This window comes from Molothrus aeneus, chromosome 12 (genome assembly GCF_037042795.1).
Source record: "Molothrus aeneus isolate 106 chromosome 12, BPBGC_Maene_1.0, whole genome shotgun sequence".
In the NCBI taxonomy this organism is placed as follows: domain Eukaryota; kingdom Metazoa; phylum Chordata; class Aves; order Passeriformes; family Icteridae; genus Molothrus; species Molothrus aeneus.
The window spans coordinates 12,907,398-12,922,283 of record NC_089657.1 but is presented as its reverse complement, the minus strand read 5'-3'; the positions used below and the strand labels follow the sequence as shown (position 1 = coordinate 12,922,283).

The following is a 14,886-nucleotide window of genomic DNA, read 5'->3' as shown; positions in this document are numbered from 1 at the left end:
CTTCTATTTCTTCATGTGCAGCTGTTATTCACCATCCTCTGAGAATCAAGAGACTACTAAATTGCAAAGTAACTAATATGGTATGTGGTTTTCCTTGTCTTTCATGTCCTAAACACAAACTTTTGATCTCTCACTGGACTAAAAACTATATTAACTTCACCTGCACTAAGTACCTCAATCAGGAACAATTCATTAGTAACATTTTTAGTATCATGAGTAAAATATTCTGAGTCAACAGTTCAGACAAGTAAAGGGAATATTGGACAGACAAAGTCTGCGCTCCTTAATTGTTCCATCACCCATCTCGGACACTTTGCACACAACCTTTGTTTCTTATGCCTCAGTTTCATTCAATATACTACTGACAAGTCTATTCTTCAAGATGCTCTAAGATCCATTAATAAAGCTTTTTTTGTCAAGTTTGGAAGTTCTTAATTTAACACCAATATTTTTTTTCTCTTTTTGTTTTTACCTCACAATGATATTTGGCCCTGGATTTTTCTACTGAAAGAGAGATTTTTCATCTCTCACAAAAAAGCTTCTCAGAGAAAAGAGGGGGTTACAATAAATAATAATAATTTCCAAGGTAGGACAAGACTGTATATGAAGGTGTTTTGCCTTCCTTCTCTTTCCAGTCTGTAAAGAGAGTCTGTAAGTAATAATGTATAAGGGTATTACAGAATACTTATAATGAGAGATAAATATAAATATCTGGCTTATAAACAACCAGCCAAAATAGTTCTACTTAGAGTTACTCAAGCAGAACTTTTGTTGCTGACCAAATACCAGACTTCAAAATTATCCATGGAGAGTGACAAACAGCAGCAGCTTGCACTGGTTACTAAGCAGGTAAATTCAAAACCAAATTATGGAACTAGGTAGAAATCTGAGCTTAATGCAGACCACAAGAAGGTTTTTGAAAACCTTTTTATATTTTCATCCCGCCTATCAAGCTTTCAGCAAAAATGTTATAGCTTGTGGTAAGCTACAAATATAAGGAAGTATGTGGAGGGAATTTGCACAGAAGTTAGGTAATTGGTTGTACTTTTAGAACATATTTACCTTTTTTGGTTCTTTATATACAGGAAAACAGCTTTCTCTATAAATCCATAGGTAGCATTTTTAAACAATGCCTAAATTGGAAAATCTGTGCTAATACTAATTGCCATTACACTTCTCTTATATTACAGGGTTAAACATCCTATATTCATCTTATATTGAAAGCAGCTACACAAATAGGGTCAGACATTTTATTGCAATTTCACTTTGTAGAATTTCAATCTAAATCATTGCTTTTGTCATTGATTATAATTTATGTCATATAGAGTGTTTAAATACATAATTTAGTAACATATTAGATGAGCTGTAACTCAATGTAAAAGCTAAAAATGAGCTATATGTGGAATGTTATATTGGACAGTCATGTGCTGAAATACTAACATCTAATATAATGAGGTTATTGATGTAGAGTTGACATATAACTTGATTTGCAGATGCCCTACTGACTAACCTTTTGCAACTATATCTCAGTGTAAACCTGTGGTAATTATTGCTGGGTAGGGAGAGTTGGTTTAACTGAACTATTTCTTTTGATGCATGTGAATGCAATTGCCCCCTGGAGACCACAGGAGTCCTGCATGTGTGAGTTATTACAAATTGAGAGGGAGAAAAGAAAGTCGTATCACGTTAAATTTTTTCTGTTTCCTATTGTTGCAGTTTTGTTTTTTCCAACAACAACATTCCCTTCCAGTGCCTTGCCATATATGCCCTTTTCAACTAACAAAACATATTAAAGCACATAGTAGAAATAACTGATTTAATTTAAACATAAAGTACTTGTCAATAGTTGCAAGTTTCTAAGTAACTGCAAATCAAGAAGTCCAGGTTTTATTCCTGGGTAACTAAAGCCAGGAAATTAACATTACATAGACAATACTGAAAAACATTAAGTTTCTGACTTAACTGTAGAAACTGAGAAAAATGAAAAGTCAGTATTCAGACTGATATGAGATGCCCTCTCTTTTTACAAAGATTACAAGTCTTTGTAATAATGCAAAAAATGTATTAAAAAATATACATAATATTCTATTATACTGTGTGCTTGCATAAAACCCCAAAATTAATAGATTGTGGTATTTCTAAGAATAAAAATTATGTTCTTTTATACTTACTCATATAATGGAATACACTTGTCAAAAGAAAGGATATGACAACTGCATAGAACAGTTTTGCTGATAATGCTTTGCCCACTACATTTTTTTTCATATTATATGTGGTTAGATCAACACAGTACAGAACACTGCAGGATTTCTGTCAACCCACCACTTCTGACAACTCACCAATTATGATAAAGGGAAAAAAAAGTTAAGAGGCTCTGATTCTAGTAGAAATTGGCCTGCAAGTGAGATTTTCACTTATTGTCTACAGGGACATTTTATAACAGGAGTGGTTTTGGCTTCTGAGGATTATACTGCACAATGAACACAAATGTCAAAGTAAATCCCCCCAAAAAACCCACTTCTGGTATTGATCCTCAGACCTACCAATCAACCTTCCTGCCCTCTGTACATTCTCAAGTATCATTCTTCATCTGAAGCCTTTTAGAAATATTTTCTTCAACATAATCTTAAACTACTGGCTGAAGTTCAACACACGTTTCAGCAACACATATGGAATTTATCCACAGCATAAGGAACTTCCACAGGCCAAGGAAGGAAAATTCCTAAATGTCCATCCGTGTTTACAAATCTGAATTTATATTTATATTATGTTGGAAATCTAAAGATAAGTACGCTAGCTGTGTCTTCAATAGTCTTACATGTGTTTGAGTGGATTATCCTGAGATTTCTAAGCATACATTTCTAATCTGGTAATAATTTTTTAATACATTGTACTACAGCATCACAGCTTTACTCACTTTTTTCCTATTGCCTATCTCCACTACTACACTTGTGGGGCTTTTATAGATTCATTATCAATGAGTACAGAAAAGACTTTTGTTAAATGTCTATTAAATACGTATGTTCAGCTCCACGAAAACAACCACTTCAAGAAAATGCAATTCCTGCCTTTTTCCTATATATTTACTAGGAAAAAAAAAAGGTTCCCTGAATTGTGTGAAGTTCATAATATGCTATATATTTTGCTGAAGGCTTGACATCTTTGAACTTGTAGTTTCTACTACACTCTACCTTGGCAAAATCCACCTACAATTAAAGAGGCAGAGAATGCTGAAGTACCCATGAACACATCACTACTGCTCACAATTGTGCACTTGGCTGAGTTCTCCCTGTTTTCTAGTACAAAACTCTTCCTTTGTAAGGGTGAAGCTGATACATACATGAGCACTAATTTTCCTACGAATTGACTAAACTTCAGCTTAACCACTCAAATACAAAATGTTACAGTCCCCAAAGAAACTGTAGTTGAAAACATATATACAATAAGAGCATACAATACTACATGCTAGTTTTAAGGCTTTAAAATGAAGAGAAATATGTAGATAAGTTAGAGAAAACAGGCATAATATACTGACTCACCTTCTTCCCCTCATCCTCTGCCCACAACAGAATGAGAGGTACCCAGCAATTCTGCAATTCTACACATCAGAGCTAGACCACAACTTACAATTCACACATGGACATCATGGAAATCACAGGAGTGATGTAAACAGGTAAAATCCCTATCTTATCTCCATCTGCCCCCCACAAAAATTACCAGCCTTTTAAAGACAGAAACATACAGAACCCTGAGAATTATGAAACACTGAGAATTATTAAAGCTGTCCAGAAAGGTATCGGTCCACCTTAAGACAGATGCTTAAATTAGAATTTACTTCTAATACAATAGCTCGTGATTTTAACCTCTTAAAAGGTTGTGTTTTGTCACTGCATATGAATTTCAGTGGTAGTAATACAAAGCTGTGTGTTTATGCAATGAATTCTCTCCTGCCTTGTGTCAGCTCCATACGCTAATGCCTGTCTGCATAGCAGTCAGGACTGCTTCCTCCGTCGCTGAACTGATTACACTGCTCTGCTCATTTTTGTTTGCAAGGCTTCATCTCACTCCCTAGCTTCCTCTTTTTATTTATATTACAGTATCAAAGCTTTTGAGACAATGCAGTAGGAAATACACTGCATTAAGAGAAGTCATAGCAAATTCATAGTAAAGTCAGATATACCCCTTGTTTAGGCCATGCTGTTTTATATGACACAGAAATTACATACAGCATTGTGCAATGTCTTGGGTAAATTTTGTATTTTTATAGCTGTTATGGAACTGAGGATTATATGGTAAAGCACACAGTGACAAATAAAGAAACAAATCCAGGGTTAAGGATTCATGCTGACTAGCTGTGAAACCTCTTGGGAGCTATTTTCAGTGATTTAGACATCATAGATATTCACATGGCAAGAATCAGAAAGCAGTAATATTAACTAGCCAGTTTTTTTATCTCTTTTGACAGGACTTCCTCCTGATCATGTTTTATTCATTACCTAAGACTAAATTTCCAGCCAGTACAGAGCTATTGGAAAACTGGAATGCTTGCCTTGCCTCACTACATCCCATGAAAAAGCATGACTGACAAGCTGAACTCTGCTTAAAAAGTGAGGTATTTACACCTGGAAAATGTACATGTGTACACAATCTGTTCTACAGTACTGCAGGCATAAACCATTGATCAAGCTGCCTGTATATGATATTTGAAATCAATGAGAACTACACATTGTCTCACTCAAAAACAATTCTGGTAGTGAAATATCTCTTTTCCCCATGCGGATTTCCAGCCAAAAAAAAACCCAAGCTACCTCAAAGAGAATTGTGACAAATTAGCCAAACATTTAAAACATAAGGAGAGGCAAGAACTTTTCCAGCAGATGAACTGGAAGAAAGGGGGGAAACACCCAGAAGCTGCAGATCAGGGCAGAATAGGGTATTAAAATTATTAAACTTCTTTTCAGGTTCATCCCTGCACCTTTTTTTGTGACACATATGTATTGGAAAGTTTGCATAAAATTTCCACAAAGAAGTGTTTCCAGACTTAGATCACTTATTGATATATTACATATATGAAAAGCATAATTAGACAACAGTGTATATTCAATTCCCTTTGAGGCTATGAGACACATGGGAATATTCTTATTGCACCCTTATTGCTTACTCTAGAGAAACAACAAGACTTTATTGTTGTTATTACAGCAGATTTGAAAATCAGAATCAAAACCAAATGCATTTAAGTTCTCAATGTTATGCAAATGTTTCCTTTCCCAATCCTGCTGAGGTACCAGTGTTACTGGAAGAAACATGTTCCACACAAGAATCAAGAAAAAATTAATCTCAGGGAATAAACAAGTCTCACATCTCTAAGGTTTCAAGATCCTGTAGAGACTTGAAGAATTATGCTCAAATCTACAACATGGTATCTGTATATTTCTTAGCTCAGTGTTTCTCAAAAAGGCTTATCATTTTTTAGACAGACCAAAAAAAGAGAGAAAAATTAAGGCATGTTAGATACACCATTTTCAAAGAAATTCATGATAAAGTGTTCAAGGTCTAGCTCTCCTGCTGTGATGCTTTGTGTAATATATGACCATCATGTCTGGCAAGATTTGCACAGGTCTGCCCTTGATTTGTGTTAGGAAAAAAACAGAAAACCTCATAACTATTCTTCATTCCCAAGAATTAATCTGGCCTCCTGATGTTTCCAATTTTACAGTGATCCAAAGAGCCCCTCAAAACCACACCTGAAGCATCACTCACAATTACAGGTGATAGCTGAGGCAGACGAAAGTGAATTCCCTCCCCAGGCATCCCAGAGCACTCTCCATCACAGCAAGTGATGTGGAGTGCTGTGAGATGGGGCCACAGAGACTCAAACTTGCCCTGCAAGCACTGACACTGGCACATGAACCAGCTCTGAGGGGCTTTTACCTGACAAGGTTGCTGACAGTGTCACCAATGGTTACACATGGTGCTACAAGCCTCGGGAACGAGCACACACCATTGAAGCTTCCAAGAAGCTCCAGCCTCCTGAACCTCAGCACAGCCATCAGAAACAGCTGGATGGGTACAGCTCCAGCCCCTGTGGGAGCTGCACAGAAAGGGGACACGCGATCACCTCAGTTTGCCCTGGGCAGCCCCTGGATGGTCCATGGACAACCCTGCTCACCCTCTCATTTCATCTTTTCCACTACTTCTGCAAAAGGGACTGAGACTTGGCTGCAGTAAATGTAATTTGACCAGTCTGACTGCTCTTCAATTCTCAGCTGAGCTTATCACAGCCAGCCAACAGCCAGCTTATCACAGCTAGCCAACAAATACAGTCATTACATCAGGCCAGAGAATTTTAGGATACACTTTTCCCCTAACAGCTCAATACATCATTCACAAATGTAACAAGTACACTGTAGACACAAGCACTTTGTGTTATAAATGCATATAAATGCAGAGTGTTTCCACTAAAGCAGCAGAAGTTATTAAGAGCAGTAAGAAAAGGTGGTCCGGTCCCTATGGTTTATTAAGATGTTAATTAAACTGTTTTTAATTAGCAGATGCATAGTACTCCTAAAATTTTTTGTCAAAGTATATGTCACAGCATTTGTCTCCCCAAAAATGCTGCCTCATTTAAATCCTTAGATCACTGCTGTTACTTTTTTACACAAGCAAGCTCCATGAAGGAGGAAAGGTTTTCTTAAATCATGAAAAAAATTTCCTTTCTATACCAAGGCTAAGTGGTTGAAGCATAAGAATTTGTTTGGCTTTTCAACAAGCCAATCACCTACTTATCAGATTCATATAAGACTTGATGCTCTCACCTAGCATTTGTAATTACCTTACACATATAAAACAAATAAACTGTAGCAGTGAAAATACTTTCCTATCAGCAGAATAAGTGTACATAAGTCATGTCACCTGCACTGTGACTTGATTATTCAATGTCACAGCATTTACTTTATTTGCAAGACTCACTACATTTTTTTTTGTAGAGCAGCAAAACCTTGCAAAATCTTACAATCCCAGGGAAACTCAAGCTTCCATGCACTCTTCAGCACTTAACCATTTCAGTTAAAGAAATGCTTGAGAAGAAATAAGCCAAGGAAATTGGAAATCTTTGAGAAAATACAACTGTTTGTAGCAGCAAACTGATAACAGCAGCTGATGGCCTGTATGGCAGAGAAGGCAGGATTATCCCTACCAGAAATCCAGCAGCACAGACAACCAAGGCTCCTTTTTTCCTGCTGTTCTTGCAGCTACAGAGAATGTAATATATAACCTAATACATATATTACTGAAAGTATTATGCTGAAGGACATAATTTTAAAATATTGACATTTTAAGACATAGCAACCAGAAATAAATCTTCTTGGTTAACTGGTTTTCAGAAGCTGTTCCTAGTGTATAGATGCTTTACAGGAAGTGAATGGAACAGAAGAACTGTTCCAAACAGGTATTTTCTTTCTAAATTCAAGCCATTCAGCCACATCACCTCCATTTGCTAGACCCAATCTCATCTCACGAGTAGAAACCTTCAAGTATAGCATTAAGGATCCTGAGAATGGCTTCTATTCTCCAGTCATCACCCCACTGAAATAGATTTCCAAAATACTGAAAAATAAGCTTAATTTATTCTCTTTACTGAACCACTATAATTACAAGTAGCTGCTCAACACTGAAATTTAATTTTGATATATCATATTGGCAGACCCAACCCTTCACAAGCTTTTATTGCTCTATCCTGTGCACTGGAATGCATGGTGATGCAATCAGTATGTAATGACCAAGGCTGTAAAGTAAACATAGCACTGCACAGATGCATAAATAATGTATCATTTCCTGAACTTGATTCTGACATAAAGCTTCACCAACACAAGCCTAAAGAGAGATGTGGTGTTAATTTTTCCATTTTGCATATAGGAACACATGAGAAATACAACCATATGAAGCATGAGAGGGTCAAATTCCATCCACTGGAAATTTTCCAGAAACACATTATATTAACCAGATCAAGGCAAAATTGATATTTTGCACTGTAAATTGCTTATAAACACTGGGCATGGAGACATTGATGTTGTCAACAGAAATCAGCACTTCTCTTCGTGGTTTTTCACACTCAGATCTCAGAGAATACTTCTTAAGTCAAGCATCAAATTTGTGGCCTTGAATACAAGTTCCCTGGTATGTAATGGATCACTTAAACAGATCAGTTGAAGAACATTTATTTCTCAACCACCAAACTCAGTAACTTACAAACTGTAGAAATTCTCCAGATATAAGGCTCAAAGTCTATCTGAAACATAGAAGCTATATACTTGAAACTTTTCTTTCTAACTGTAAGAAAGAACAGTTGCTGATGTAGCAACTGTGCAGAGGTCCTCAAATTCTATTGGTTCTTTCCTTACCCTAAACAGTAAATATTTCATGGATACAACTGAGGTGAGCAGTGCATCCTCTGGTAGAGAAGGAAGGAACCATCAGCTCTTTGTGGGAACAGATTCATTACACACTCTGGAACACACACACTGGAACAGAAGCGTATTTTCTTAGATAGCTTTAAAAAAAATTGAACAATAAACTCACTTGTAAATGTTGAGAGTTGTCAGTCATATTGTCCTCTCGCCTACGAACTTCTTCCAACAACTGTGCATTCTTCTTTTTCTCCAATTGCTGATTGTGCTTCAGATTGGCAACCTTCTTGTTTTGGTCCTTCATATGTCTAAGAATTGCACACACACACCCATTAGTGTTAATGACTGCAACCACTTCTTTTGCAATAGAGATTCATTTTGTGACTACAACACAGGACATCAATTCTTCAACAGACACAAGTTTTCCAAGCATCAGTTGTAACAATAAAACTTCGTCTTGTTTTCAAGATGGCATATCAAAACAGCTTTCAATTATAGAGTGGTAGAGCAATTATTTGGGCTGACAAGATTTCCCCTTTTTTATAATTTCCTTGCAAAAACACATAGGTGTTCTGAGCTCTATGCAGAAAAATTGTTGAAAGAGGGAGGTTATCCAACAGTCCTTACACACCCTGCATTCAGAAACAATTTTAATAGGTTCTTCAAGTATTCATTTCAAAGGAAGCAGAAGGTGAAGGTGATGACTAGTGTATGTTGTGAAATTATATTTTTTTAAACTTGGACTACAAATACAGTGTTTAGGTGGATTAAAGTGTGATGGAGTAGGTCAGGTCATAAATATGCCATGAAGAATAAAGGATGCCTTTACAAATAGCTTTGTACATGACAAAAACCTTTCTATCATTTTTATAATGGGACTTATTTTTAAAAACGATAATCAACAAACCAATTTATGAGTCATTCCTAAGGAAATTAAACAATCTTTGCCACCCTTACATGTTCTCTTTTGTTAAGATTGTATTAATAAAAAATAATTGTTTCAATTTTAATTATCTTTTATTGTAGATTTTATTCATTAAGTTACCAGAAGCATTTCTGAGACTTAGCATACACTTTTTTAAGAAAGGCAAACTAATTTTGTAATTGATTTTGTAATTGGTAATGAAAACATATCCTTGCAGTAATACTTCCTACCTCCTTGAATTCCTAGATATTATTTTCCAGGCCTTCTTTAACATGAAGGAATTTGCTCCCTTTTATCTATAAAAAATAAAAGTCACGTGCAAATTCCTAATGAGATCTACTCACTAATCCTATTGTGGCAAATGAAGAGAATATTATTCAATGCCCAAAAGGATCACTGAAAATCCCTCCTTTGCCTCCACATCAGAAGCAGTGAAAAAAGTTATAGAATACATTTCTTGCACGGATTTTATTACGCTATAGAAACTGGGTCATTCAATATTTCCTTCTATCACTGGTTTCTTTGTTCTACCAGTGGTTTTTTCACTATTTATTAATGATCAAAAATTAACAATTAATTTGCAATCAATAAACGTGTCATGGTATTAAAAATTCTTAAAAGACACTGCATGTAAAAGTTTCAAGTATAGCACATTAGAGAAAATCAATCAATTATAACTAAAAAAAAAGGACCATAAACTTTCCCAGGAAAAAAAAATTGTGGACAACTAGTTCAAATATAGGTAATTTGCTTGCAGCTCCAAGTGAAAATCAGTTCCCTGCCATGAGTCTTCTGTCTCATAATTCTAAGCACAGACTTGCTCAGCATAAAACCAAAATGAATATTGGAAAAAAAACCACTTCCACAACTTCATCTATAAATGCATTTGGCAGAAATTTTGGTGGTGTAATATGGCTTTGTGCTGTTAAAACATAAATTGGTTTCCAATCATGTTGAGTAAATGATAAATTCATTTGCATTTAATCTCTATGAGCAGTTCAATTTTATGCCAAGGCTAGCTGTTTCTTTCATCACCCATGCCTCACACAACTTCCCATTTCAGCTTCTCTAATACCACACTGAAAAGCAGAACATGGTAAAGCTGCAAAGGAAAAACATCTGGTGCCTGTGATAGGCAAAATCTTGAAGAGAGGGAAATAAAAGAAAGCTCTGTGGTAGACTCTCTTTATGCCACAACTGGCTACATACCTATGGAAATGAACAGAAAATGCTACTGTTAAAAAGCCCAGCTGAGGATTTCTCTTCAGGCCTACATTAAAAGTACTGGGGGAGTTCAATGCAGAGAATAAGTACAAAACCATATTTCCCACCAGCTTTTTTTTTTTTGTTGTTCTTTTATAGCAAATATCAAATACAATCATTGGTTCAGTAGAATTTTTGACTTGCTTGCTCTGGTATGTTTCCATGTGGCTCTACTGTTTCTAAAATGCTTTTGAATAAAGTAGAAGATTTGGATAAGTGAAAAGTATGCATGAGAAATAGAAAAATATTTGGGAACAGTACCCAATCAGCATAAAATAGACGCCATGACCATAGAGGACATATGATAAAATATTCACATAGCTTACTAGTAACAATGCTGATATGCCCAGTTATGTCTACATTACTCTTTATCATATGGAATTCATTTCATTTGTTCTGCTACACTGCTTGAATTTAAAGCTCTAAGACCACAAAATTCATTAGACAAAATAAAATAAAGACTACTGCTAAAGACAGGTCTTATAAATCTGAAGTGTACATTTCATGGGTCTGCTCAGTAGAATTCCTCCCACCATCACAAGTTAATAATTTTCTGCTTATGGAGCATTTTCTGATAGTGTAATTGCCTCAGTGCAGGAAGATGAAATGCACAGCTCTCTCATTGTCCACATTGTTATACTTCATTTTGAGATTGGGCATCTACTCTCTTTTAGTGTTAATTTTATTATTATTATTTATCTATTCTCTTTTAGTTTAATTCTTTAACCTCTGAGCCAGACATTAGTCATCCCAAGCTAGTTAAAATCCACCATTCTGCTGCATTTGTGATTTTACAAACTTCACAGAACTGGAAAGCCAGGCTACAAACCAGTTCTGAAGCACTCAAGCCCACAGCACACTGAAATAGTGCCAACACTACACTTGGCTTAAAGAAATGATGTTCTGAGCTCATAAACATTTAAGAAACAAAGCAGACTTAAAAAGCAGCAGAGATGACTAACTCTCTGCACAGATGCTTAATCTTGGCCAAACATTAAAAAGTAGGACTGATGACAGTTTTTCAGATAACAAATATACATTTGTTTGTGTTCCTATGTTTAAAGCCAGTCAGCAACTGTTATAGAATATCTAGCAGCTTAGGAACAGAAAATAATTCAGAGTGAAACTAAACTATCTTGAAAACAGAGCTAGAATATAAACATACCTTGAATAGTGTAAAATAATTTGAAAAAAAAATTTAAAAAGGAAATTCTGTTCTGTTCCAGAATTATAAATCAAAGGATGATATTCTAGGCATCTCCTGACTCTTTTGATAATTCAGCATCAGAGATATGAGGATATGCAGTATCCAGCAAACACCCCATGCCATATAAATAAAAGATACCCATAATACTGGCAGTTAATAAATAAGAGATGAACACCAGGAAAAAGAAAAAATTCTAAAAAAAATCTTATTTTTTTAGTACATTAGACATTGTCTCACTCCTAAAGAAAAGAAAAATATAATATAAAGTAATATAACTCTTTTAGATGCGACCTTACTACTCATTAAGTTTATTAATTTGTTATACCTAGTTTAACTGAATTAGATTACCTAGATTAACATTAGATTACCTAGATTGCCATTGATTAACATTCCAAATCTAGAATACCTACATTAACATTGTTCTTAACTGAATATTCATTCTCCTTAGATATGAGATCCCATAAAAATCAGCCTCTTCCTGAATCTTTCTGACTTGGGATAATTTTTATAATCTTTTTTAATACACAGAATGCTCCACAGTAATCAACTTTCACTTCAACTGGGCACTAGATTTAAAATCAGGTATCTAAATGACACCAACGCCAACATCTCTGTTTTTCTTAGCATCCAACAATTTTTTGAGCAAAGTGGCCTCAGAATGGCAGTGCTGGAGTCAACAGACTGCAGCAGGTCTGACTTCTCTGCTGCTGAAGAACCATCCTCTATGACTGTTAAATATTTAGATACACTCAGTGTATCACACATCCAAGCACGACAGGAGAAGACAAAACATCCTCAAAGAGCCCTTGAGCTTTATCTCTTATGACATCCAATCCAAAGGACTTAGAGCCCATCAATCTTCCTGAGCAAACAGCAAGATGCCCTTACCTCAAATGCACTTTTCATTCTCTTTAATCTTTTAACTGAAATGCCTCTGGAGCAAACAGACATCAGTGCCATGGAGACCCAGACCCTGGGCCAGCAGGAAGTTAAACAGCAAAACAGGAGCACTACTGAGTTCCTGCTGGTATGAATAGAACTGTAATGACTACACTTAACCATGCTTGGGGCTTTTTCTTCTTCTGGAGTAGCACACAAATTGATCTCACAGTCTAACTACAGGACATTTAATTCCTTCAATTCAACTTTTTAAGACAAATATTAAACACTAAGCTTCTGCATATTTGTGAGTAGCATTCAGATTTTATTTTACAGTAGTGTGTGTTGTCTAACCTCCAATGCTTTCATCTCTGATAGCTATAGAAAATCACACTATTTCATTAAACTCCCTGCTTTAATTAGCCACCTGGGTACCTTGGCCACAAAGCTGCTAATGTCAGCCAAAAATAAGTGTTACATGTTAGTATAGCCTCTACTCTATTTCATAAAGGTTTTTTTCCTTCAAAGCATCCAAAAAATGCAGACATGCAAAATACTCCCAAGAGCAAAATCTGTAACATTTTCTAAAGGAATATGTCTCTGCAATAATTTTAATCACTTTAAACAGCATTGCAATGGGACCAGCTGTCTGCAAGTCAATCAAAATATTCTCCAGTGTGTTAGGAAGCTGTGCTCCTCAGCAAATAAAAGATTAAAAAATCAGAGTGCAATGAATGTTTTCAGGGAAACATCCAAAAAAAAAATCAACTCCAAACCAAGCAGATCTATTTTATGAAATACAATTTAGTCAAAACAATTAATCTATATAAAATAAGAAATTGTCCAAAATGTGTTTTAAAATTCAATATAGTACACTTATTTTAATTCAACAAACATCACCCAATGTGCTCAGCAGGCACTGGGTAGAATATTACCATCATTATTACCTGAAATTATCTCTTTCTCCTTTATAAATAGTCCACACTTTTACAAAGAATCATGAATGCGATCAATGAAACAAATCTTAACATGTTACTGGGCACTCTGGGTCTCAGCAGCTAGTCATGCAGAAGACCTGATCCTGTAAATCCCAACCACGTGAATGCCCATTCCAAATTACATTACTTCAGTAAGACTCAGTAGAAATATTCCTGGCAGTTCAGTTCTCACTGTCTTAAGAATGAGTCTAGGCAGGCGCTTCACTGAGTCATGACTAAACCAGCATAAGGGTAAAGCTTCAAAATTCAGGTCTAATTTCACTGAAATCCAAAAGCTAGAATTTTATTAAGATATAAGCAACTTTAGTATTGTTTCTAGCATTTCCATGGAATACAAATGCATTTGCTACTATCTATCTCTAAACCTGAGAAACAAAGCTGGGTTGGACTTGAGAGACCAAAATCACCACAAGAGGTGTGTTAAGAGGGGCACTGGCAGATGCATTCCTGACACAAATAAGGACACTGTTTATTCACTTACAGCCCAGAGATGGATTTTTCTGAAGAAAATAGATATTATCAGGACAAGAAAATCTCTACCTGTGACAGCGTGAATTTTTGATATAACAAAGAAAACAAATCTCAAACAAAAGCAATTCTTTCTAAAAGAAAGCCCTCATGCTTGACTGCTGAATTGAGTTTATAAGCTAGACATAATAAGTAATTTTTATAATATGCTAATAAAAAACTAAGCAGTTCTAAAACTAACTCTGTGCTGTCATTTGCATTTAAAACTTTCATGTTTTTTTTTTAATCAATCTCATATAACCTAAAGAATTATTAGTGTCCAAGACATCTTTTAAAATCTTAGGTTTTTTTTGGTAACTAATACAATTATCACACTGATAGCAAATTAAATACCTTAAATGAATAAACAAAAGCAACTATCCCAACCATTAAGAAATTAATTTCTCCATCAAATTTAAACATTAAAATCAGAAATACTCCTAAAATACTCATTTAAAAAGCTGAAAGGTTAATACAGATCACTACATCGGCACGGGGGAGTAAAGTGTTTTGAATGGAAACTTCTTAAGGGAGAAGTAATAAATAAATAAGTATTCCTTGGTTTTGTTAAACACACTCAAAAGGAAACAAGCAAAATTAAGAATTTTTTACATGTCTGTTGTCACTTTGGAGGAATACTTCATCCCAAATCTCAAGGAATTCCTTTCTTTGCATATCTGATTAACCTACTGCCATCCTATA

General features: G+C 35.3%; 1 protein-coding gene across 4 annotated transcripts in view; it reads right to left on the bottom strand.

Annotated features, from left to right (window-relative positions):
- ERC2 (ELKS/RAB6-interacting/CAST family member 2) overlaps positions 1 to 14,886 on the bottom strand; it is a 406,794-nt gene that overhangs the window by 225,862 nt on the left and 166,046 nt on the right. For all 4 annotated transcript variants that reach the window (XR_010784376.1, XR_010784377.1, XR_010784378.1 and 1 more), the window contains one exon: positions 8,578 to 8,713. Coding sequence is in view for 1 of the 4 variants with exons in the window: in XM_066558029.1 (XP_066414126.1) it covers positions 8,578 to 8,713 (136 nt within the window). In the remaining 3 variants the exon portion in view is untranslated. The remainder of the gene's footprint in view (positions 1 to 8,577; positions 8,714 to 14,886) is intronic.